Genomic DNA, 23378 nt, shown 5'->3' with positions numbered 1-23378 from the left:
GTCTGTATCGGCCCTTATTATTTCTTACATGTATAGGATGTGGAAGAGGGAAAGATTAACAATAAGTTATAGCCTGACAACAGTTTATTTGACCCTCGCCATTTTGCGGATTTTCAATGGTACTAATTTCTTTTACTGGCAACAAGTACTCCTTGAGAACGAACGTTGGATGTCATCGAATGTCACCGATGTAAACAAATGGAAAATATCTACGAATATATTCAAATATAAACGGTTTTATTACAAAAATTCAAAAAAAAATTTAACAAAGATGCGAAAAAAATTGTAGTGAATGCAATCAAATACTTACAGCTTAAAAAATACGAAGGATTACATAGCATTCCAATAAACAATGTTTTAAAGTTGGTTGTTGACATGACCGGTATTGACATTTTATAGTGCGGTTTTAATGAACTGGTTAGTTGTTTGGTTTAAACTTTAATATTTCATTTAAGGTTTATGTAGATCGACGATAAAAATCCTATAATCGAATTGGAGACTGAACGTTTTATAATCGAGGTTGGTGGTCCTGAAAGCGACACAACATCTGATGAAAATCAGACTTCGTCAGAGTCAGAAAACGAAGAATATGTAAATATTGAATATTTAGAATCAGATTTTGACGAATAGGTAAATTGAAAGAACCGAATTCTCTGTAAGCAATGTTTTGACATTATACGTGTATCAACATGAAGCCAATGCCCACTACCCGGGCTATACATGACGTACGCACATTATTGCCATACGTAAGCTGTTTGCAGCGACACTATCTCAGGGTTAAATAAACTGTTGTCAGGCTTTAAGTACATTTAAAATATTTTATTACATAAAAATCGTTTAGATGATTGTAAAAGCACCACTCTTAACACGAACATGTTTATATTAAGTTGTCAGAATGTCTAGGTGTTGCAATGTCCAAAATGTAAAAAAGTCCACATGTCTTATTTCCCTTATGTTAAATAGTCATAATGACACCTAGACTCTCTGGCAATAGGACAGTAATACATAAAGATTTATTGGCAGTAGAGTATTGTGACTCTGGACGTTTTGACACTTGGACGTATATGCCCCTATAGTGTAAATAACATTATTTGCGGTATTTGACACATTATGACTGACGTATATAGAGATGTAACTAACGCAAATCGATTGTCACAGCAAGCGATTACGATTGGATAGCACGTAGACTGAGGTATCGAATTGTGACGTATAATGAATTTTTATTTGAGATTTAAATAAAGCTAGAATTATATGGTTTTCCCGCAAGCTACCGGTCGGTCGGTGTATTTAATACACCGACCGAGTAGGTCGCACCCATTGTCAAAATTGAAACTAACTGGGGATCTATTTTAAAGTTTATTTATGTTATTTCTGTGTCAAATTTGTTGTCTGTTAAGTGACGATAAATATATCCATATTTACAGTTAATTATCCACCTTTTCCTTATTTTTATTAAAAGAAAAATGGAAAATTCATATCGATTTACTTAGACGACTACCGATTCATAATGGTGGTGTCCGGCCAACCCTAAAATAAAAATAAAAAAGACGTAGAACGTAAACGTTCGCAGTGCAGTTGTTTTCCTTTGTGATTTCGATGTGCAAAATATTTTACGTAGTATTGCTGTTGTGAGTGACAGACGTCAAATACCGCAAATAATGTTATTTACACTATAAAGGCTTTGGCACCACCTATAAAAACCTTTGACAATTGTCAACCTCATTTAAAGTCATGCTGACCTTTAAACCCAGTACCCAGTACTAATCTATGTCTAGTTTCTTAAATGTCCCAGACAAAAACTCATAATTATAATCGGTAACAGGCCTCTTCTTTTCATCTGATACATGCTTACACGCATTGAGTAGAAACTGTTTGGTTGAATCACTTCGAAGTTCCTTCTCATACATATCTGTAACATAACTTTAACTATTAAATATGTATTATCATAAACTCAGCTCTATGTACTTAACTATGGTCAAAATGTTATGGTTTAGTCCAAAGTATAGTATCATAAGGTCAGGCAGTTTAAGAGAAACATACTTTTTTCTCTCGACTCGATGCAAAACAAACCGTATGAGGAAAGTCCTTCTATGTAGATAAGTATTTTTGAGTTAAGTTTATTTATGCATTAGCTTGGCATTAGTTTAATTTTTAGTATTGTCATGTAATTTAGTTATTAATATGTACAAGCATCTCTAATTGTTTATTTTTTTGAATATTTCTCTTGTCCCGTAGTTTCTCGTACCCTACCTAACCACTAGCCGCCCAGAGACCTATAAAAAGGTCTCCCGTTCCATTCTAATTTGAACTTTGTGTTGACTAAATCAAAGTTTCATTTTACTTGGCAAGGTTTGACGTGGCGCGGCTAGAGGTTAAAGTAAGTTGCATTAGGCAAGTTGTACCTTTATATTCTTGCATACTGCAGTCCTCCCCTCCGTAATCTTGTGGCAGATATTGTTTTGGTAGGAACTCGTGTAATGCTTCTACACTAGCGTGAATCATAACTCGGTCCATGATTTTTGCTTTGACAAATTTTCGAAATAAACTTATAATTTGTTGACCTATGCTCGGAAAGTTTAAGACGTGGATTGAATGCACTTTGAACCCAAGCCCTTCCTTTAACAAATAAATGTATATTAGTAAACTTAACAAGCTGTAGCATAATTGTTATTACCTGATTAACAAGCTCTCTTTATATATCTTTGTAATGTATATTGTTGTTAGGCCTTTTACAGACTTTGAAAGTTTTAGAGTGAGACCAAGAAAAGTCTGTAGCGATTTTGATAGCCCACGCAGTGTAAGTGTTATTTTAAACTTCAAACTTCTATGAAATGATGGCGTATAAATAACACTTGCACTGCGTGGTCTATCAAAATCGCTGCGGACTTTTCTTGGACTAACTCTAATGACTTTAGGTTTAGTTAAAAACAGAAAGTCATTTGACACATAAACACTCGATTTAGATAAGATTATTAAAAAAAAACATTAGGTACATTATAATCTCAGTAGCCATATTATTTTTGCCTTTGTCTTATACTAAATATTTTTTTTTATATATCACTAAACTCTTTTTTACTATACCTGGAAAATTTGAGCTGATTTTTGAGCCAACATAGGATTTAGCCTTAGGAGATGTCCGAGTGTTGCGTTTTTGAGATCAACAACCCAAATTTCACCTCGAAAACAGTCGTATTTTACTCTTAAATCATTCATCTGAAAAATTACAAGTAACTGAGTAAGGTACAGGATGTTGTTGTTAATTGTTTTCCATTGTATTTTCTCGGAAACGTTGGTATTTGTCATGCTACTTCAGTCAACCTCAGTTCTTTTTGTACCGAGTGACTGAAATAGCAAGACATGTTCGTACGTTTCCGTGAAAAAACGATGGAAAATAATTATGCAATACATCTGTATCATTTTTAAATTATTAAAAACAAATCGGAGTTTTTCGGTGTTTCTCTATCAAAAAAGTAAAATAAGGAATTGAAATATTATCTACTTGTGTTATTATTTTACTGTAATAACTTATGAAAAAAGCTTGGCTCTGCGTCTGAGTGGGACAGTAGCAATCTCAGGACTAATTACCAAAGACGTATAGAAATAACTACCTACCATGTACAGATTCCTGAAGACTTGTTCAGCCGAAAAAGAACTGGGGTCTGGGTCAAAAAACTGGACAATCGTAATTCTTCTTCCTTCATACAGTTTCAATATTGCTGCATATCGACTGAAAAAGTTAACTAAAATTACAAATGCTTACTAATTATAGTCGCGGCCTAGTGAATATGAAGTCGGACTTTCGATGCGGAGGTCGTGGGCTCACATCCCGGCTCGTACAGTCGATTACAAAGAGATGTATCCACTTTTTCACTTTAATACAATGCAGTAAGGTGAAAAAGTGGATACATCTCTTTGTAGTCGACTGTACCAATGCCTTTGGAACTTGTGTACCTACTGAATATTAGTATCATTTGAAATTCACCACTAGCTTTTCAGTGAAGGAAAACATCATGAGGAAACTTGCATACATACGCGAAAGATTCAAAGCTGTATGTGAAGTTCCCAACCCGCAATGGGCCAGTGTGTGGACTATAAACTATAAAATATCCCCAGTCCTCTCGCGTATAAAGGAAGCCTGTGCCCAGCATATGTAAGCTGGATTATTACATTAATATAAATGTAAATTAACTCATCCAAGATATATGACATATTCATTACTTAGGTATCAATTATGTTTATTACCAGCTCTTTAAATATTTCATAACAATTTTTGGCAGTAGGTGTCATTGTCACTGCCATTTATCCACGCCCATTATTTTTAAAACAATGAGTAAGGTAAACGTACTGGTGCTCGACGCGGTCCCAGTACATGTCATCTTAAAACTTAAGTCATTGTCAATAGAGGTGACAGCAAGGTGCCATCTATTGGGCATTAACATGTCGAGCACTAGCACATTTACCTTAAACATTTTTAACATGTAAGTATGTTAAAGTCAATAATATTAAAAACATACGTTCATACGTATAAATGCATTATGCATAACAATATCATTAAATATCATTATATTTTATTATGTAATTAGTTTAATCTCGTATGGAAATATTATCTGGAATAAATTAATTTCATTAATTAAATGCATTTTTAGGGTTCAGTACCCAAAGGGTAAAAACGGGACCCTATTACTAAGACTCCACTGTCCATCTGCCTGTCTGTCCGTCTGTCCTGTCTGTCTGTCAGGCGGTATCTCATGAACCATGATAGCTAGACAGTTGAAATTTTCACAGATGATGTATTTCTGTTGCCACTATAACAACAAATACCTACTGAAACGTACGGAACCCTCGGTGAGCGAGGCCGACTCGCACTTGTATGTTTTTTTAATAACTTTTTAATAACTGAACTTTGCACAGAGAGTATGTATGGTAAACGACAGAGTATGGAAGCACCACGATAGATGATAAGTTCATAATATGAAAATATGACCTCCACTATGTTATTACCGAATTCTAATAATCTTTATTAAGTATAAAATTCAATATCTATCATCACCTCAATCGAAAACTAAAATACCAAAAGTTAGTTTTGAAGCTAATCCGTTATGATGACTTTCAAAACAACATAAACTTATACGATATGTTATTCGTAATTTATTGATTGTTTTTGCTGTTTTAATTGTAGCACTGCTCACAATCTCTCTGCTTAGCCTTAAGGTTGACTGGTAGAGAATGCCTTATGGCATTAAGTCCGCCTTTTGTACTATAAGGTTTTTCTTTTGTGCAATAAAGATTAAATAAATAAATAAATAAATAAACTTATTGGGGTGTTATGGGCCTTTGAGTGCCACGTCGACCAAGCAGTGATCTATTGTGACTTGTGACGGCCCTTTAAAGTGCTACTAATGCCCGTTGAATCCAAAAAATTCCAGATTCTTTGGGCCGTAATGCTCTGTACCTCATATGGTTGCAATACGTGCCGCCCTAAGTATAGTGTGTCAAAGGACTGTCTAATTTCAAACATAGATAGAGAGAATCATACTATCTTTGTCTTACACTAGTACAAGCACCCAAAAGAAAAGGATGGGTATAGACTTGTTTCTTCCTATTTACTGACAAATTGGTTTGACCAGCTCTAGGTACTTACTACTTTTTGACATTTCTGGTCCACAGGAACAGAGAATGTGCATTGCAGTCTCCTCTGACTCCTGACAGAACCTGCAAGCCGCATCTTGTTCCTTTCCAATTTGAAACATAAACTTACTAGATAGTCCAAAGATCCTGGTCGCTAGACAAGGCTTGTATCCTGCTCTGAATTAATTCCGGAGCCAATCCTCTATATTTGTAAAAATTGTCAATTCTACGTTTCGTTTTTTCTCGAGAACCTTTACTCACTAGGAGAAATGTTCTTACTACATCTGGATCTATAAATGAGAATTTAAATCAAAGGAGTACTTTTGTTACATTTTGCAGGTATATTATTGCAGGTAATCGAAAATCTATACAAATCTATAGGGCAAAGGAGATAATAAGGATGTTATAAACATTGCAAGAATGGACCATGATTAAAAAATCTGAAAAATACTAAAACGACGATTAATAGTGACCGCGCCCGACACTGAGTAACACACTAAAATTTGATGAAAACAAAAGTTGTCTCTGGTTAACCCTTTTCCAGGCCGCACCAATCTACAAGGTTTTCCCGGAAAATCCAAATATATTCCAATTAATCCAGCTTTGATGATTCATTTGAAGACGAGTCAAATTTCCCGAAAGTGCAATCTAATTTGAATCTTAAATCGGAATGCTAAAGTTGAAATTCTAGTAGCGCGTATGTGGTCGATAAATCGTACTATGCCTGGAAAAGGGTTAACAAACACAAAATGCCAAAGTGGAAGATAAAGACAAAGTACCAAATAAACACGCCTCAAAAATATTCACCTATACCAGCTTCCACCAAATGCGGTTGTTTCTGGAACCAATCCATGATGGCGTCCACATCTTCCTTCACACCTTCTTCAGAGCAATCCAAGTATTTCTGTATCGCAATTTTTTCTTCTGCGGTATGCGGAAATAGTTTGTGCGCCATCTGAAATTGTTTGTATGGATTAAGAAACTTTCAAATGTATTTAATTATTACTTTATTAGAAAGTAGTTATTTGAGATACGAATCTTAGTTATTTATGAACAAACAAACCCAACTAAATAAACTAAATAAAGTTAGGTTTAATGCGCTAAATTAGCATTAAATGCCTTAAATGCAACATGTAAAAGTGTTGAAATTATTAGATATTGTGACGCTAGTCGCACCTACAGATTCTGTAAAATAGATTATTTTACACAGCATATTTTTTATACATTTTATATAGGGCAAACCTTGGCTTATCGGTGATACTTGGTAATTCGGTGATAATGCTTTTTTATCTTACGCTGAGCTTACAGTGCTGAAATGTAAGCAATTTAATTGCTGCCAACCCAATTGCAAGCATCAAAACTGACAGCTGCCAACGATTTTATAGCTCGCATTTCCTCATGGTGAGAACTGTGTAAGATTATAACGGAGTATCACCGAATTACCAAGTATCACCGATTAGCCAAGGTTTGCCCTACGTAAATTTACGTTAATTTGAAATATAGGTAATGTTATTTAATAGTTTACGCTTGGAATTTTTCGATCCCCGTTACAATTTCATACAGGATATATAAGGTACCTATAAAGAGAATTAAAATCGAATGATTTTTTAAATCTCCAATCATCTAATTTTACCTCTGTCCAATTAAATTGGTTATAAAGTTATGCATTTAAAATAATCCAAAAATGGTAACTTTAACATTTTATTTTGTTAAACTTTTAGTTAATAATAGTAGAAACTATTCCCCGATTCTGGCCCCACCTCTCAGTGGTCACCGATCCTGACCCCAGGGCCGATCCACCGCCCCCGCGGAACCTAAAAAAAAAAAAAAAAAAAAAAAAAAAAAAAAAAAAAACAAATAGCCCCCCATTTGAATTGATTGCGCTAGGTCTCAGCAGTGCCCGGCGCCTCCTTCAGGTACTTACGAAATACGCTAATTAAACAATACACCTTGCTCACCACGGTAACAATAGGCTTATCGACCCTTTTCTATTGTTCGATCTCGACTCGGGCGCGTTATTGTGTTACCGAGCATACTACCTACCTGGACCCTTCACCCACCGACGTCTTCATTCATGCCTTCTTTATGTGTGTATTATACTGTAGGTATTAGCGATAGGTATTTGCAATAGGTATTAGCGATAGGTATTTGCAATAGGTATTACCGATAGGTATTTGCAAAAGGTACTTATTTGCGATTCATTATCTTATTATCTTACAACCTCTTGGAGCTATTTCGATTTATAAGGAATACAGTTCTAACCTAACCTAACCTAATTAGAATTTACACAAGTAATCCGTCGGTAGCCTAAACTAACCTAAACCTTCTTTTACCAAACCTAACTTGACCAAACCTAACTAAAATCAACCTAACTTCTCATTTCAAACTAACCTGCTTTCACCTGCTTTCACCTAGTCTTCGTTCAAGTTATGTTTTAACCTAAATACCTAAACTTCTTACCTATCCAAACTAAAGCATCCTACATATCGTATACATACTTACCTATATTGTGCATATTGTATTGTGTTATTTTATTTAGTTTTACCTATTTCTAACTCATTATTTTTGTCTGCGATAAATGCAATTCAACCTAATGTAGCCTTTTTTATTCTTAAACTATTCTATCTTCTTAAACTTAGTATAGTAGTAGAAAGTAAACTCGTAGCTACTTGTTTCTTTGTATTATTAAAATAATAACTAGGCGTGTGAGGCATTTCTTGTGCACTTGTTTTCATTGTTATAACAGCTTAATTGCTTTATTGATAGACGTCTATTATATTTTATGCTGACAATGGATTATTATGTGGATATAATTTGGGTTTGAGTACAGGGAGCGTCTGTTTAGATGAACTTGTTGAGACATGATACTTTGTATGATTTTAAAAAAATAACGAGACGTGTCAACTGGTTTCAACATGATTTAGTCTAATACGTCGGCATTTCTTGTGTGTCGGTATTCATTGTTATAACAGCATAATTGCTTTATTGGTAGACATCTATTATATTTTATACTGACAATGGATTTATTGTTTCCTATTATGCTTTTGAATTTGGGTTTTAGTAAAGAGAGCGTCTGTATTAGATGAACCTGTTGAGACATGATTTGAACGATACTGTATCCTGCTCACTATCACAGTATAAAAGCCGAAGAGAAATGGCTTTGAGTAAGTATTACTGTCGTGGCAGTCCTCTGTATCAGAGCTCCTTGTATCTACTGCAGTATATAGAAATATAGTGTTAATTCAACAGTGAAGTGTTTAAGTGTTTATAAAAAGACCCAACAATGGATGTAAGTATGTCTTTTATTACCGTAACTTACTTTGTTTTGTTTTCACTTGTGTTCTTTGTGTTTTAATTATCAAGATTGTAGACAGTGTGTAAATTATTGTTTTATATTGTTTCAGTTCACTGAAAATACTTTCAAGAACTATTACTACCCGGATGATAATAAAGACGAATCAAGCGATGAAGAGGGTACGCTTGGTCTCAAAGTTAAACAAGCCATCGCAAAGAAACGTTCAGGAAACAATATCGATAGCTTCTTTGAACGACCTAAAAAGCAGTCTAAAGTTGTGAAACGGTCTTCAAATGTGAGCAAAAGTTCACCAGACGGTGTTGCAAACTTGTCATCCGGACAAGACGACGGGGCCTATGCATCACATTTGATTAAAATCGAGATATATGATATGCATAAAATCAAAAACGTCCCACCCATGGAACACTGGAAGCATGCGGACTTCAGATTGAAATATTTTGCGTTGGAAGACGATTTGGAGCTACAAAATACGCGAAATATTATTTATAACATAACAAAGCAATTAGCTTCTAAGGACAGTAGTGTGAAATATTTTATAGATAATAAGAAACAGTGATAGTTATAATTATTAATGATAGTAGTAGCTTAATGATTGTGTTAACGTATTTCTCATTTTTTACCTCTCCTTAAGTACATTTTCCATGTAACAGATTATTTTTATTGTATCACATTACAACTAGTTTTAATTTAATACTTCTCATTTGTAAAGTGTAATCTTTAGTCCCCACTCTTAGAAATCTTATACCTGTAGTCAACTATTTAAATGAAAGAAAGCACTGTATGATTTCTCATTTCATAATGGACTCTTTGAGTTGTGATGTCTACGATCTTGAACTTATCAGACTCTGTGAAGAAATAGAAGAAAATGAAGATCTATGCGAGGCTGCCCGTCTTGTGAGCCAACTACATCGAGAGGCGTAAGTAAAAGTATTCCTGTTCATACATGTTTATAACTCTTAACCAGTACCTGTTTAACAAAGGATGGGTTCCTCCTAACTTGTTGTGACCAGAACTTATTGTTAGGATAAACGTGGGGTGGGAGAGTGCTGGTTATATAAGCGGGGTATCTCGAGTTCATATCATTCAGTGTTTTGGTGCCGTGCTTGTACTGTGATATCCTTTTCCATAATGGTGTTTACTTACTATCATATTGGTCTCACTTTGCCTCGTGATAAGATTGAGGAATTAAGTAAAGAATTTATTTTAGCATATTTTCATAGAAATATAAGAATGTGGTATATATCAAACAAATTACCTCACTCGTTACTGGAAGATTCTGATATTATACCGTATTATACACCATGTGATGGGCATATCAAAAATTCCAAGGGGAATACTCAGTCATCAGATGTGATTGATGGAGTTTTGATGATGCGGGCCTATTGTCAGCAGTGTCGAAAAGACTTACGTTAGTATATACAACCAACCGTTTTAGTAATTATTTTTATTTTATCTGACATTAAGATATTTATGTTTATTATGTATTGTTATAGATCTTCTCAAATAGGACGGGGAGTAAAAAGGACAGCTGCAGTTTTGGAGACCGAAGAATTCTTGGTGAAGAAAAACCGTTCAGCAGCTGCTGAACCTGTAGCATCAACATCATCCGAACCAGTTCCCGATGTCATTGTGAGTACAAATAATAATCATGAAATTGAATGTTCTGTGTGTAATAAGTTTGTTTCTAAAAGATATTTTAAAAATCATTTAAATAGTAATCTTCACAAAAATAATGTGTTAAGGGCTGACATTGAATGGGTTAATGTTCAGTTAATTGAAAATGCTTTTAAGAATAGGGTGGCCACTTACAGAATACTATTAAATGAAAATGTTCACCAACCATTTACTCCCGAATCCATTTTACTAGGAAATAAAGAGAAAATCTTTGCATTATTGGATCGTTCCCTCACTGATCACCATGCTTTAAAAGTAAACTTTATTTTGAATGCGGATTTTACTCAAGAGAGCAAACAAGTAAATAATACATTTGATTTCCAATTATGTAACAATGTAGTTGATGTTAGCAGCGACAAAGATGATATTTTCGAGTCAGTTGTTAAAGATATATTAACAAAATTATTTAACTTTGAGAGAAAAGACAGTGGATGGAGTTTAGTAAAATTTAACTATCTAGATGTCAATGTAAACAAATTTAATCCATTGCGTGGTTCTTCCTATATCGAATTACCACGTGATATTCAGAACAGAAAAGCAGTTATTAATGTAAAAAATAATGATCATGAATGTTTTAGATGGGCTGTATTGTCAGGCTTGTATCCACCTACAAGTCATCGTTCAAACACTGCGAAATCGTATATAGCGCATAAAAATAAATTAAATTTTAGAAATTTAACTTTCCCACTTAAGGTTGGAGATATTCAGAAATTTGAAAAAATGAATGATATAAGTATAAACGTTTTTGGTCTTGAATACAATTCGAAAAGTAAAAAACATGACGTAGTAGGCCCATTACACTTAACAAAGTGCAAAAAAGCTACCCACTTGAATTTATTGTACATATCCAAAGACAGTAAGGGGCATTATTGCTATATCAAAAATTTATCTAGGTTAGTATCTAAACAATTATCAAATACACAGCATGCTGCACATATTTGTGATGGTTGTTTATCGAACTTTACAACTCGCAACAATTTAATGAATCATCAAAGAAACGATTGTTTCCATGTTTGTACACATTTACCTTCAGAACAGGATAAAAAGAAAAACTGGTTCAATGAAAACGTTTCCTCCAATATTCTTACTTTCGATAATTATGAACGTAAATTAAGGGTACCTTTTGTTATTTATGCTGATTTCGAGGCCTTTCTAAACCCGATTCAAACAGGTACAATTAATCCTACTACATCCTCAACAACAAATGTACAAAAACATGAGGTATATAGTTTTGGATACTACATTAAATGTTCTTATAATGATAAATTGTCAGTGTACAGAACATATAAAGGCAAAAATTGCACCCAGGAATTTATGAAGTATATGGAACAAGACTTAAAGGCCATTTGTAGGAGAAATACTTTTGTAAAAACTCCATTGCCTTTATCTAATGCAAATAATGTGCATATTGCTCAGAGTAGTACATGTTATATTTGTGATAAAAAATTAAACGAGGATTCAGTCATTTCCTATAATTACCATACTGGTCTTTATGAAGGAGTGGCACATACATTTTGTTCTGAAAAATACAGGGCACCTAATTTTGTACCTGTATTTTTCCATAATTTGTGTAACTATGATAGTCATTTTATAGTGCATGGGCTTGGTTTGGCAGAAGGCGACATTGAACTGATTCCAGAGAACAAAGAGAAATACATTTCATTTTCTAAGAGCTTACAAATAAATAATCGCACAATTAAATTGAGATTTGTCGATTCACTTAAATTTATGTCCAGTAGTCTTGACAAATTGGCAAAAAACTTGTTGCCTGAACAATTTCATGAATTAAAATTGAATTTTTCATGCGAGGAGGATTTTAAACGCTTATTACGAAAGGGTGTCTATCCCTATGAACACATGTCATCATACGATTCTTTAAACTTAACAGCTCTTCCCTCTAAAGATGATTTCTTTAGTTCCTTGTCTGATAGTCACATCTCAGAAGAGGATTATGATCACGCAAAAGATGTTTGGTCTCATTTTCAATGCAAAAATATGGGTGATTATTCTGATTTATATTTAAAAACTGATGTTCTATTACTAACTGATATATTTGAAAATTTTAGAAACCTTTGTCTTAAGACGTATGGATTAGACCCCGCTCATTATTATACTGCTCCGGGATTAAGTTGGGATGCAATGTTAAGAACTACAAAAATAAAACTAGAACTCCTAACTGATATCGATAAAATAGCTTTTATATCAAAAAATATTCGAGGTGGCATATCACAATGTAGTAATAGATACGCGAAGGCTAATAATATTTTTTTGGAAGATTATAATCAAAATATCCCATCGTCATTTCTTATGTACTTTGATGCAAATAACCTTTACGGGTGGGCTATGTCTCAATGTCTTCCTACCGGTAAATTTGAATGGGTAAATACAGATACTGACTTTAATATATCTGATGACGCTGATCATGGTTTAATTTTAGAAGTTGATCTCGAATACCCTAACGAGTTGCATGACTCTCATTCAGATTTGCCATTTTGTCCTGAAAACGTTTGTTTGGGTAATTCCAAAGAAAAAAAATTAATTCCTAATTTAAATAAAAAAACGAATTATGTCATTCATTATAGAAATCTAAAACAGTGTTTGAAGAATGGTTTGAAATTGAGTAAAATCCATCGCATTCTTAAATTTCAGCAGTCTATGTGGTTAAAAAGTTACATAGATTTGAACACCCACATGCGATCACAGGCATCATCCGATTTTGAAAAAGATTTCTTTAAACTAATGAATAATTCAGTGTTCGGTAAAACCATGGAAAATGTTGCAAAACGCGTAAATGTCAAATTATTAAATCACTGGGAAAATCGAGGAAAAACGCAGGGGGTTCAATCTTTGATAGCGAAACCTGAGTTCCATAGTTTATCCATATTCTCTGAGAATTTAGTGGCCGTTCAATTGAATAAAACTAAAATATTTTATAATAAACCGATTTATCTGGGATTTTGCGTATTAGATATATCGAAAACTTTGATGTATGACTTTCACTACAGCTACATGAAAACCAAATATCCAGACAATCTTAAGCTTCTTTATACAGATACTGATAGCTTAGTATATCAAATTTTCACGGAAAATTATTACGCAGATATAAAATCAGATCTTAATTTATATTTTGATACATCTGACTATCCTCCTAACAATAAATATGATTTGCCGTTAATAAATAAAAAGCGATTAGGGTTTTTCAAAGATGAAAATAATGGTAGAATTTTAAAAGAGTTTGTAGGTCTGAGATCTAAAATGTATACCTTAGATGTTGAAAAATATGACGAGAATGATGAGAAAACCGAAAAATACGGTGTTTTATCAAAAGCCAAAGGAGTCAATAAATGTGTTACAAAAAAATTTACTCTTGACAATTACAAAACGTGTTTATTTAATAAAAATTTGCAACGCGCTCAAATGCTAAGATTTAAGTCTATAAAACATATAATATTCACTCAAAAAATAAATAAAATATCATTATCGCATGAAGATACAAAACGGTACTTATTAGAAAACTCTTCTGACACTCTAGCGTGGGGTCATTATAAAATACCGCAATAATGAAAAAGTTTCAAAGTTGTAATATAATCACACAGAACATTCGAATTCCAAATTATTGTTTGTACATTGTATATTTGTTAAGGTATTACTTGTAAACATGTAAAAAAAAATGTATGAATTTTATTTTATTGTATCTTTTAAGGTATTTTTGTAAATATGAAACAAAAAAAATAATGTTAAAAGTGTGATCATAAATAATAATAAAAAATTTACGTAATCATTTTGTTTTGTTTTTTTGTCTACTATATCTGAGTTGTTTAAATAGTAATCATCTTTCTGAATATTACCATTTAAAGTCCATCCGTTAACATATCAACACTCACCCACACACATACACACATACACATAGATTACGATATTTAATAATGATTCACTTTTATCATCCTTTCACCACCATTGTCGCAGGTCCTAGTGGGTGTGGTAAAACGCAATTTGTTACAAACTTTTTGAATAACTCCAAACAGATATGTAATGTTGAATTTGATGAAATTATTTGGTGTTATGATGAAATGCAACCTCTCTATAATCTGGAAAATGTAAATTATAGTCAAGGAATACCAGATTTTTCAATGTTTGATGGGAAGAAACCTAAACTTCTTATTATAGATGATTTGATGAGAGAATCAGATGGACGAATCGTTGACATTTTTACGAAAGGTAGTCATCATAGAAACTTAAGTGTTTTTTATATTACACAAAACGTATTTCATCAAGGTAGAGGTCAACGTGATATTTCATTGAATACAAGCTACATTGTATTTTTTAAAAATCCCAGGGATAAAACTCAAATACGCTACCTGTCACGACAAGTTTACCCAGAAAACTCAAAGTTTGTGGACGAAGCCTACAAAGATGCTACAAAGGAGGCTCATGGTTACCTCATGATTGACCTGAAACAAAATACAAATGACATATGCCGTTTTAAAACAAAAATATTTCCGTTTGATGGGCATTGCACAGTGTATGTACCTAAAAAGGGGTTTAAATATGATAAAAATCACCATATTTTAGTCAGTTCTACATGATGCATGCAAGAGTAAACACATATAAACATTTACTTGAAGCATTGCAGTTGCTTAAACCCAAATATCGTACTGCATTACTTAAATCTTGTGACGATGAAGAGATCAACATTATTTGTGAGTGCATTTATAACGTCCTAAATGGGAAAATTCCATTAGAAAAAAAAGAAAAGACGAAACTAAAAAAATATAAAGATATTTTAAGAAAATTAGTTTCGAAAGGGAAACATAAAATAAGAAAAACTGTTATAGTTCAAAAAGGAGGTGCATTTCTACCTATTATTTTAGGTGCAGTTTTAAGTGCTTTAGTGAACTCTTTATCATAAACAAAATGGAAAACACAAAAAAAATGTTATTAGTTGAATCAGATTTTATTGAAAGGCTGAAACGGAATGAGAGTCCACCCGAAAATTCCTCATCTCGGCTAGATGGAGAGATGCAAAAAATCCTTAAAAGTAAAATGAATGATCGCGAAAAGTGGACGTTATATTCTCAAGCATTACAAAGATTTCTACATTTTATTGAAACAGATCGAAAACCGTTTAGAATACCCATCGTGATGGAGGGGGTAGATCAAGTCATCAACGAAAGTAATGATATTATAAAAACAAAAGTGAACAAAAAGGAGGAGATTGAAAATAATGAGTCAGTTACAGATAATGTAACTGAAGCAGCCACACCGTCATCGTTTAATACACCACCTGGCGAAATAAATCAAGAACTAATGCCAATTAGTCCGTCAAAAATTATAAACATATTACCCAAATCTTATGAAAAAAAAGCTCGAACGTTGTTAGATTACATTGTTTCAAGTAAACCGAAAATTTGGTGGAAACAGACTGGTGAAGTTGTTATAAATAACCAAACCATTAAAAATAGTAATATTACTGATTTGGTAAGCGACACCGTTAGATGTCTTAAACGTCCTAAGCCAATTGGATGGGAAGTGTTTGCTTTACTTTTAAAAGATATCGAAGTTCCTAGGTCATGCATAGGTAATCCTACAAATTTAGCATTTATTAATGGTACTCCTTTGATTGAACCCTTTACCCCCTCCACATCTGTGAAGACGAGAGCCTCAACAGATAAAGATAATAACACTTCTACGCCTCTTGCTACACGGGAGCAAAAGCGATCCGGAAAGAAAATAGAGTGGGAAAGATGGACTCCTTATTAGATATTAACAGAATCTATTATGACGTCTCTAATCCAGCTGGCTATAGCAGTTTAAATAATTTATCAAAGGAAATGAAAGGTCAAATGAACAAAGAGGAAGTGAAAAAATGGTTACAATCTCAAGATACGCACACGCTGCATAAACCTATTCATAGACGATTTACTAGAAATAAATACATTCTCTCGAACTTTAATGAACTTTGGCAAGCTGATTTAAGTGATATGAGTACTTATAGTCAATATAATGATGGGTACAAATATATTCTTTGTGTTATTGATGTGTTCAGTAAATATGCTTTTGCAAGAGCCATGAAGAAGAAGGATTCAGCAACTGTTAAACAATGTTTTGAAAGCATATTTACTGAAGCCAACTCTGTTCCCCGTCACATCCAATCTGATAAAGGTACAGAATTTGTTTCAAAGGCGGTTAGAGATTACTTTAAGAGCAAAAATATTAATTATTATACCACTAATAACCCCGACATTAAAGCAAGTATAGTAGAAAGGTTTCAAAGAACACTTAAAATGAAAATGTGGCGTTACTTCACTCATAAGAATACATATAACTACACAAATATATTACAAGATCTTCTACATTCTTACAACCATAGCTATCATTCTAGCATTAAAATGCGCCCAGTTGATGTTAGCTCTAATAATATTATGACTGTTTGGAGTAATTTATATGATCGCAAAAAAGATAGGCAAATTTCATTAGAAACTAAAAAACTAAATGTAGGTGATCATGTTAGAATCACTAAATATAAGCATGTGTTTCAAAAAGGTTATGAAAGTAATTGGAGTGATGAAATATTTATTATTGATTCGATTATTAACAGATCGCCACGAGTTGTTTATACAATAAAGGATTTAGAAGGTGAACCCATCATTGGTACATTTTATTCTAAAGAATTACAAAAGGTAACTTACCTCCCCTCCAACGAGTATAAAATTGATAAAATAATACGCTCGCGTCGAGTTGCTGGCAGAAAGGAAATACTAGTTAAGTGGCAAGGTTATCCTAATAAATTTAATTCTTGGATACCTGAATCAAACTTAAAGAAAATATGAGTGAAAATAGTTTTTATCTAACTTTGTTAAGTAATAGTTCATCAGATTACTACACGGATAACACGACTGCACATTTCTTAACTAAATTACCAAAGACCATTAAATTGGATGGAGAATGGGTAGTTGGGTTGGTGGAATTTCAATATCCTTGTTCCATGTATAATGTTCAAGAGCACGAAAACATCATTTATTTAAAGAAAAAGGTGTTATCACCCACCGATAAAACTACAAAAATAGTAGATATAAAAACTCATATACCAGCCACTACATATGATAATATAGATCATTTTCTTCAAGCGTTTAATGAAAACCCACAGTTAAAAAATAACGTAAAATTTCGATATGATGGATTAACAAAACTGGTTGGAATAGCAACAACAAATAAAGAAATAACATCTATCATTACAACTCCGATACTAAGTCTGCAATTGGGTTTTAAACCGAAAACAAATTTAAAACAAAATACATTAGGAAAAAGCCCTGCAAATTTATATTTAGGTTTACCATCTCAAATATTTGTTTATACTGATATAATACACCCACAAGTAGTCGGAGATGTTATTACTTCATTACTCAGAATAATACCTTTAGATCCAACTAAGTTCATTTATGGAGCTTATAAAACTCACATCTTCTCACCCGCTCATTATGTACCAGTTTTACGAAGAGAGTTCGATACCATTGAAATAGATATAAGAACAACGACTGGTGTCAGAGTACCATTTCAATTTGGATCTTCTTGCGTGAAGCTACACTTTCAACGAGTAAAATGATTTACAACAGATCGTCAGTCTCTTGTCCTTACGAACATTATTATTCACACCAAGCCGGCTCTGGGATAGGTATTGTCTATAAGGGAGTTCCATATCAACGAGGACATGGTATAGGCAGTTTTTTGGGTGGACTATTTAGATCAGTGCTCCCTTTGTTATCTAGCGGTTTAAAAACCATTGGAAAAGAAACCTTAGGGGCAGGGGTTGGTTTGTTAACTGATATGGTAAATTCTCGTCCTATGGATAGTTCCATTCGATCACGATTTAAGGAAGCGAGCGCTAACCTAAAAAGAAAGGCTGATGAAAAAATTGATTCTCTCATGTCAGGATCTGGGTATAAAATGTCGAATAAAAGAAGAGAACCGCTCATTACTCGAAAAGCATCGCGACGAAGAGGAAGTAGAAATAATAATAAAAATAACGATATATTTTCAAGTTAAATAATGTCATTTCTACACAGTCATTCATGTGAATGTGCAAAATCTGAATTAGATATATTTGCCCTTCCATCAACTCAAACAAGTATTGAAAGCGGACATTGGATTCATTACAAACCAATTTCATCTTTAAGTGATGATGGCCCCATTGAATTTCAAGTACCTGGATCAGGAGATGACTACATTGATCTATCACACACAATGTTACATATTACTGCTAAAGTATTGAATCAAGATGGGACAAAATTAAAAGCAGATGCCGGAGTTGGACCCACCAATAACTGGCTACATTCCCTTTTCAACCAACTTGATGTATATTTAAATCAAAAACTCATATCACCCCCAAACAATACATATGCTTACCGTGCTTATATGGAAAATCTTCTCAACTATGGACCGGCAGCCAAAAAAACCCATCTTACTTGTGGGTTATGGTATGAGGATACCCCAGGTTTTATGGATACCGTTGACGCCAACAACAAAGGATTTCAGAAAAGACTAGAATTTATCAAAGAGAGTAAGGAAGTGGAAATGATTGGACATTTGCATGGCGATATATTTAACCAAGAGAAATTCTTGATAAATGGTGTTGAATTGCGTATTAAGTTAGTCCGATCAAAAGAATCATTTAATTTAATTTGTCATCAAGATAAAAAACTTAAAGTACAAATAACAGATGCTAGTCTCATTGTTAGAAGAACAAAAATCAATCCTAGCGTTTTGTTAGCCCATCAAAAAGTATTGGCAACAACGACTGCGAAGTACCCCATTACGAGAGCAGAAGTTAAGGTTCTCACAATACCAACAGGGGTCCAGGGTAAAACATTGGATAATATATTTCTCGGACAAATTCCTAAACGCTGTATTATTGGATTTGTATCAAATTCAGGTTTTAATGGAAATTTAGCTTTGAATCCATTTAATTTTCAAAATTATAATATGAATTCATTTAGCTTGTTTGTAGATGGTCATGAAATTCCTTCTAAAACATTACAACCGTCATTTAGTTCTGGTTTAATAGCGGCGGCATATCACACCTTATTTTCTGGAACTGGTATTCATTTTCACAACGAAGGTAATGGAATAAGTAGAACAGATTATGGTGGAGGATATTGTTTGTTATGTTTTGATTTAACCCCTGATTTATCTGCTAGTTCAACTTCACACTGGAATCTTGTTAGACATGGAAGTGTTCGGATAGAAGTACGCTTTGATTCGGCTCTAACTAGCACCATTAATTGTATCGTGTATGCAGAATTTGACAACATTATTGAAATAAACAAAAACCGTGATGTATCTGTAGATTATAATAGTTGAAAAACATAATTATATAAATACAATGTTTTCTTTCGTTTACGTTATTTTGTTGTAGTCATTGTTTGCATCATCATCAAGACATAAATTGTTATTAATTAAGTAATTATGGATACTAATGAGATTCAATTTTGTATGAAGAAATTAAACCCACTTTTTGAATCAAATGTTTTTGCTGCTAACAAAATACCTATTTGGGTCAATCTACCTGTTTTTATTGTTAGTAATTTGGACCCTGACACGAAACCAGGCTCCCACTGGGTTGCCATACACATTGATGTTACTGGTATAGGAGAATATTTTGATTCCTTCGGACGGAAGCCTTCAGGTTACCATAACTTATTTTTAAAAAGAAACACCAGACAGTGGTTTTATAACAATAAACCTCTTCAAAACCATTTTACTTCAGTTTGTGGTGAATATTGTCTAGTTTATTTGTATTTTAAATATCATGGAAAAACTATGACAGATATGCTAAGTTTGTTTTCTGATAATTCTGTATGTAATGACCTTATATTAAGGAATATGTTTAAAACATTTTTTGTGAAATAAAATAATACGTGTACTTAAATAAGATTTTTTATTTTTTCATATAATACAAAGACCTTTTAAACCACACATTTTTTTTTTTAATTGTATTATTTACAAAATATTTCTTAACATTCTTTATTTTAACATTAGTTACTTAAAAAACGAGACGACACAAAGAAATCTGTTACATGGAAAATGTACTTAAGGAGAGGTAAAAAATGAGAAATACGTTAACACAATCATTAAGCTACTACTATCATTAATAATTATAACTATCACTGTTTCTTATTATCTATAAAATATTTCACACTACTGTCCTTAGAAGCTAATTGCTTTGTTATGTTATAAATAATATTTCGCGTATTTTGTAGCTCCAAATCGTCTTCCAACGCAAAATATTTCAATCTGAAGTCCGCATGCTTCCAGTGTTCCATGGGTGGGACGTTTTTGATTTTATGCATATCATATATCTCGATTTTAATCAAATGTGATGCATAGGCCCCGTCGTCTTGTCCGGATGACAAGTTTGCAACACCGTCTGGTGAACTTTTGCTCACATTTGAAGACCGTTTCACAACTTTAGACTGCTTTTTAGGTCGTTCAAAGAAGCTATCGATATTGTTTCCTGAACGTTTCTTTGCGATGGCTTGTTTAACTTTGAGACCAAGCGTACCCTCTTCATCGCTTGATTCGTCTTTATTATCATCCGGGTAGTAATAGTTCTTGAAAGTATTTTCAGTGAACTGAAACAATATAAAACAATAATTTACACACTGTCTACAATCTTGATAATTAAAACACAAAGAACACAAGTGAAAACAAAACAAAGTAAGTTACGGTAATAAAAGACATACTTACATCCATTGTTGGGTCTTTTTATAAACACTTAAACACTTCACTGTTGAATTAACACTATATTTCTATATACTGCAGTAGATACAAGGAGCTCTGATACAGAGGACTGCCACGACAGTAATACTTACTCAAAGCCATTTCTCTTCGGCTTTTATACTGTGATAGTGAGCAGGATACAGTATCGTTCAAATCATGTCTCAACAGGTTCATCTAATACAGACGCTCTCTTTACTAAAACCCAAATTCAAAAGCATAATAGGAAACAATAAATCCATTGTCAGTATAAAATATAATAGATGTCTACCAATAAAGCAATTATGCTGTTATAACAATGAATACCGACACACAAGAAATGCCGACGTATTAGACTAAATCATGTTGAAACCAGTTGACACGTCTCGTTATTTTTTTAAAATCATACAAAGTATCATGTCTCAACAAGTTCATCTAAACAGACGCTCCCTGTACTCAAACCCAAATTATATCCACATAATAATCCATTGTCAGCATAAAATATAATAGACGTCTATCAATAAAGCAATTAAGCTGTTATAACAATGAAAACAAGTGCACAAGAAATGCCTCACACGCCTAGTTATTATTTTAATAATACAAAGAAACAAGTAGCTACGAGTTTACTTTCTACTACTATACTAAGTTTAAGAAGATAGAATAGTTTAAGAATAAAAAAGGCTACATTAGGTTGAATTGCATTTATCGCAGACAAAAATAATGAGTTAGAAATAGGTAAAACTAAATAAAATAACACAATACAATATGCACAATATAGGTAAGTATGTATACGATATGTAGGATGCTTTAGTTTGGATAGGTAAGAAGTTTAGGTATTTAGGTTAAAACATAACTTGAACGAAGACTAGGTGAAAGCAGGTGAAAGCAGGTTAGTTTGAAATGAGAAGTTAGGTTGATTTTAGTTAGGTTTGGTCAAGTTAGGTTTGGTAAAAGAAGGTTTAGGTTAGTTTAGGCTACCGACGGATTACTTGTGTAAATTCTAATTAGGTTAGGTTAGGTTAGAACTGTATTCCTTATAAATCGAAATAGCTCCAAGAGGTTGTAAGATAATAAGATAATGAATCGCAAATAAGTACCTTTTGCAAATACCTATCGGTAATACCTATTGCAAATACCTATCGCTAATACCTATTGCAAATACCTATCGCTAATACCTACAGTATAATACACACATAAAGAAGGCATGAATGAAGACGTCGGTGGGTGAAGGGTCCAGGTAGGTAGTATGCTCGGTAACACAATAACGCGCCCGAGTCGAGATCGAACAATAGAAAAGGGTCGATAAGCCTATTGTTACCGTGGTGAGCAAGGTGTATTGTTTAATTAGCGTATTTCGTAAGTACCTGAAGGAGGCGCCGGGCACTGCTGAGACCTAGCGCAATCAATTCAAATGGGGGGCTATTTGTTTTTTTTTTTTTTTTTTTTTTTTTTTTTTTTTTTTTTTTAGGTTCCGCGGGGGCGGTGGATCGGCCCTGGGGTCAGGATCGGTGACCACTGAGAGGTGGGGCCAGAATCGGGGAATAGTTTCTACTAATAATGATTGACTGTTTCCACAATGATTTATTATGTTCGTTACATTACTGTTGAGATATATAATCATAAAACATTATTTAAACGCTTACCTCTACCCGTAGATACGCGTAGCCTCTCGTGCCAATCAGTGAACTGTACAATTAATTTTAAGTAGCAACCTTAAGAAGAACATTAATTATATTCTCGAGGACACTTTGTGTACCTACATGATACCTACTGATATGATATATATTAATTTGTTTACAAAGTCAAGTCTATAAACGATATCAAACATTTTAGAGAACATTGAAGAAATAAAAGACGTATACGTATAATTTCACTATAATGTGTGTTATTGTAAAAAAAACTGAAATCGATAAAACAACCCAATGTAGTCTAAAAGCCCCAAATTATGGTACAAAACTAACTCACTATATCCCAAAAAAAAAAAACATCCGGTATGAAAATTAAAAGA

At 33.2% G+C, this 23378-nt stretch overlaps 3 protein-coding genes across 3 annotated transcripts in view; 1 reads left to right on the top strand and 2 right to left on the bottom strand.

Annotated features, from left to right (window-relative positions):
• The window catches only part of LOC134800243 (uncharacterized), a 299703-nt gene that overhangs the window by 11159 nt on the left and 265166 nt on the right, over window positions 1-23378 (top strand). The gene's annotated exons all lie outside the window — the stretch shown is intronic.
• The window catches only part of LOC134800220 (alpha-tocopherol transfer protein-like), a 284102-nt gene that overhangs the window by 137737 nt on the left and 122987 nt on the right, over window positions 1-23378 (bottom strand). The gene's annotated exons all lie outside the window — the stretch shown is intronic.
• On the bottom strand, window positions 1689-23096 carry LOC134800236 (alpha-tocopherol transfer protein-like). Its single transcript, XM_063772738.1, has 7 exons — window positions 23014-23096; window positions 6436-6583; window positions 5759-5918; window positions 3613-3727; window positions 3082-3213; window positions 2403-2616; window positions 1689-1909 (listed from the first exon to the last, which is right to left on the bottom strand). The coding sequence occupies exons 2-7, from the start codon at window positions 6581-6583 to the stop codon at window positions 1761-1763; spliced, it is 918 nt and encodes a 305-aa protein (XP_063628808.1). The 5' UTR covers window positions 23014-23096; the 3' UTR covers window positions 1689-1760.

This window comes from Cydia splendana, chromosome 19 (assembly GCF_910591565.1).
Source record: "Cydia splendana chromosome 19, ilCydSple1.2, whole genome shotgun sequence".
NCBI classification, from domain to species: Eukaryota; Metazoa; Arthropoda; class Insecta; order Lepidoptera; family Tortricidae; genus Cydia; species Cydia splendana.
Note: the sequence above shows the minus strand (reverse complement) of the source record. Positions and strands in the feature narration are given on the sequence as shown.

What these genes read in the sequence shown, in the direction of transcription:
- LOC134800236 (XM_063772738.1), bottom strand. Translation starts at nt 6,583, where the DNA reads ATGGCGCACAAACTATTTCCGCATACCGCAGAAGAAAAAATTGCGATA. An exon ending in TCTTCAGGAATCTGTACATG is followed by an intron (nt 3,214 to 3,612) that starts GTAGGTAGTTAT and finishes GTAATTTTTCAG; the next exon opens with ATGAATGATTTAAGAGTAAA. An exon ending in AATCAGCTCAAATTTTCCAG is followed by an intron (nt 2,617 to 3,081) that starts GTATAGTAAAAA and finishes TATTTGTTAAAG; the next exon opens with GAAGGGCTTGGGTTCAAAGT.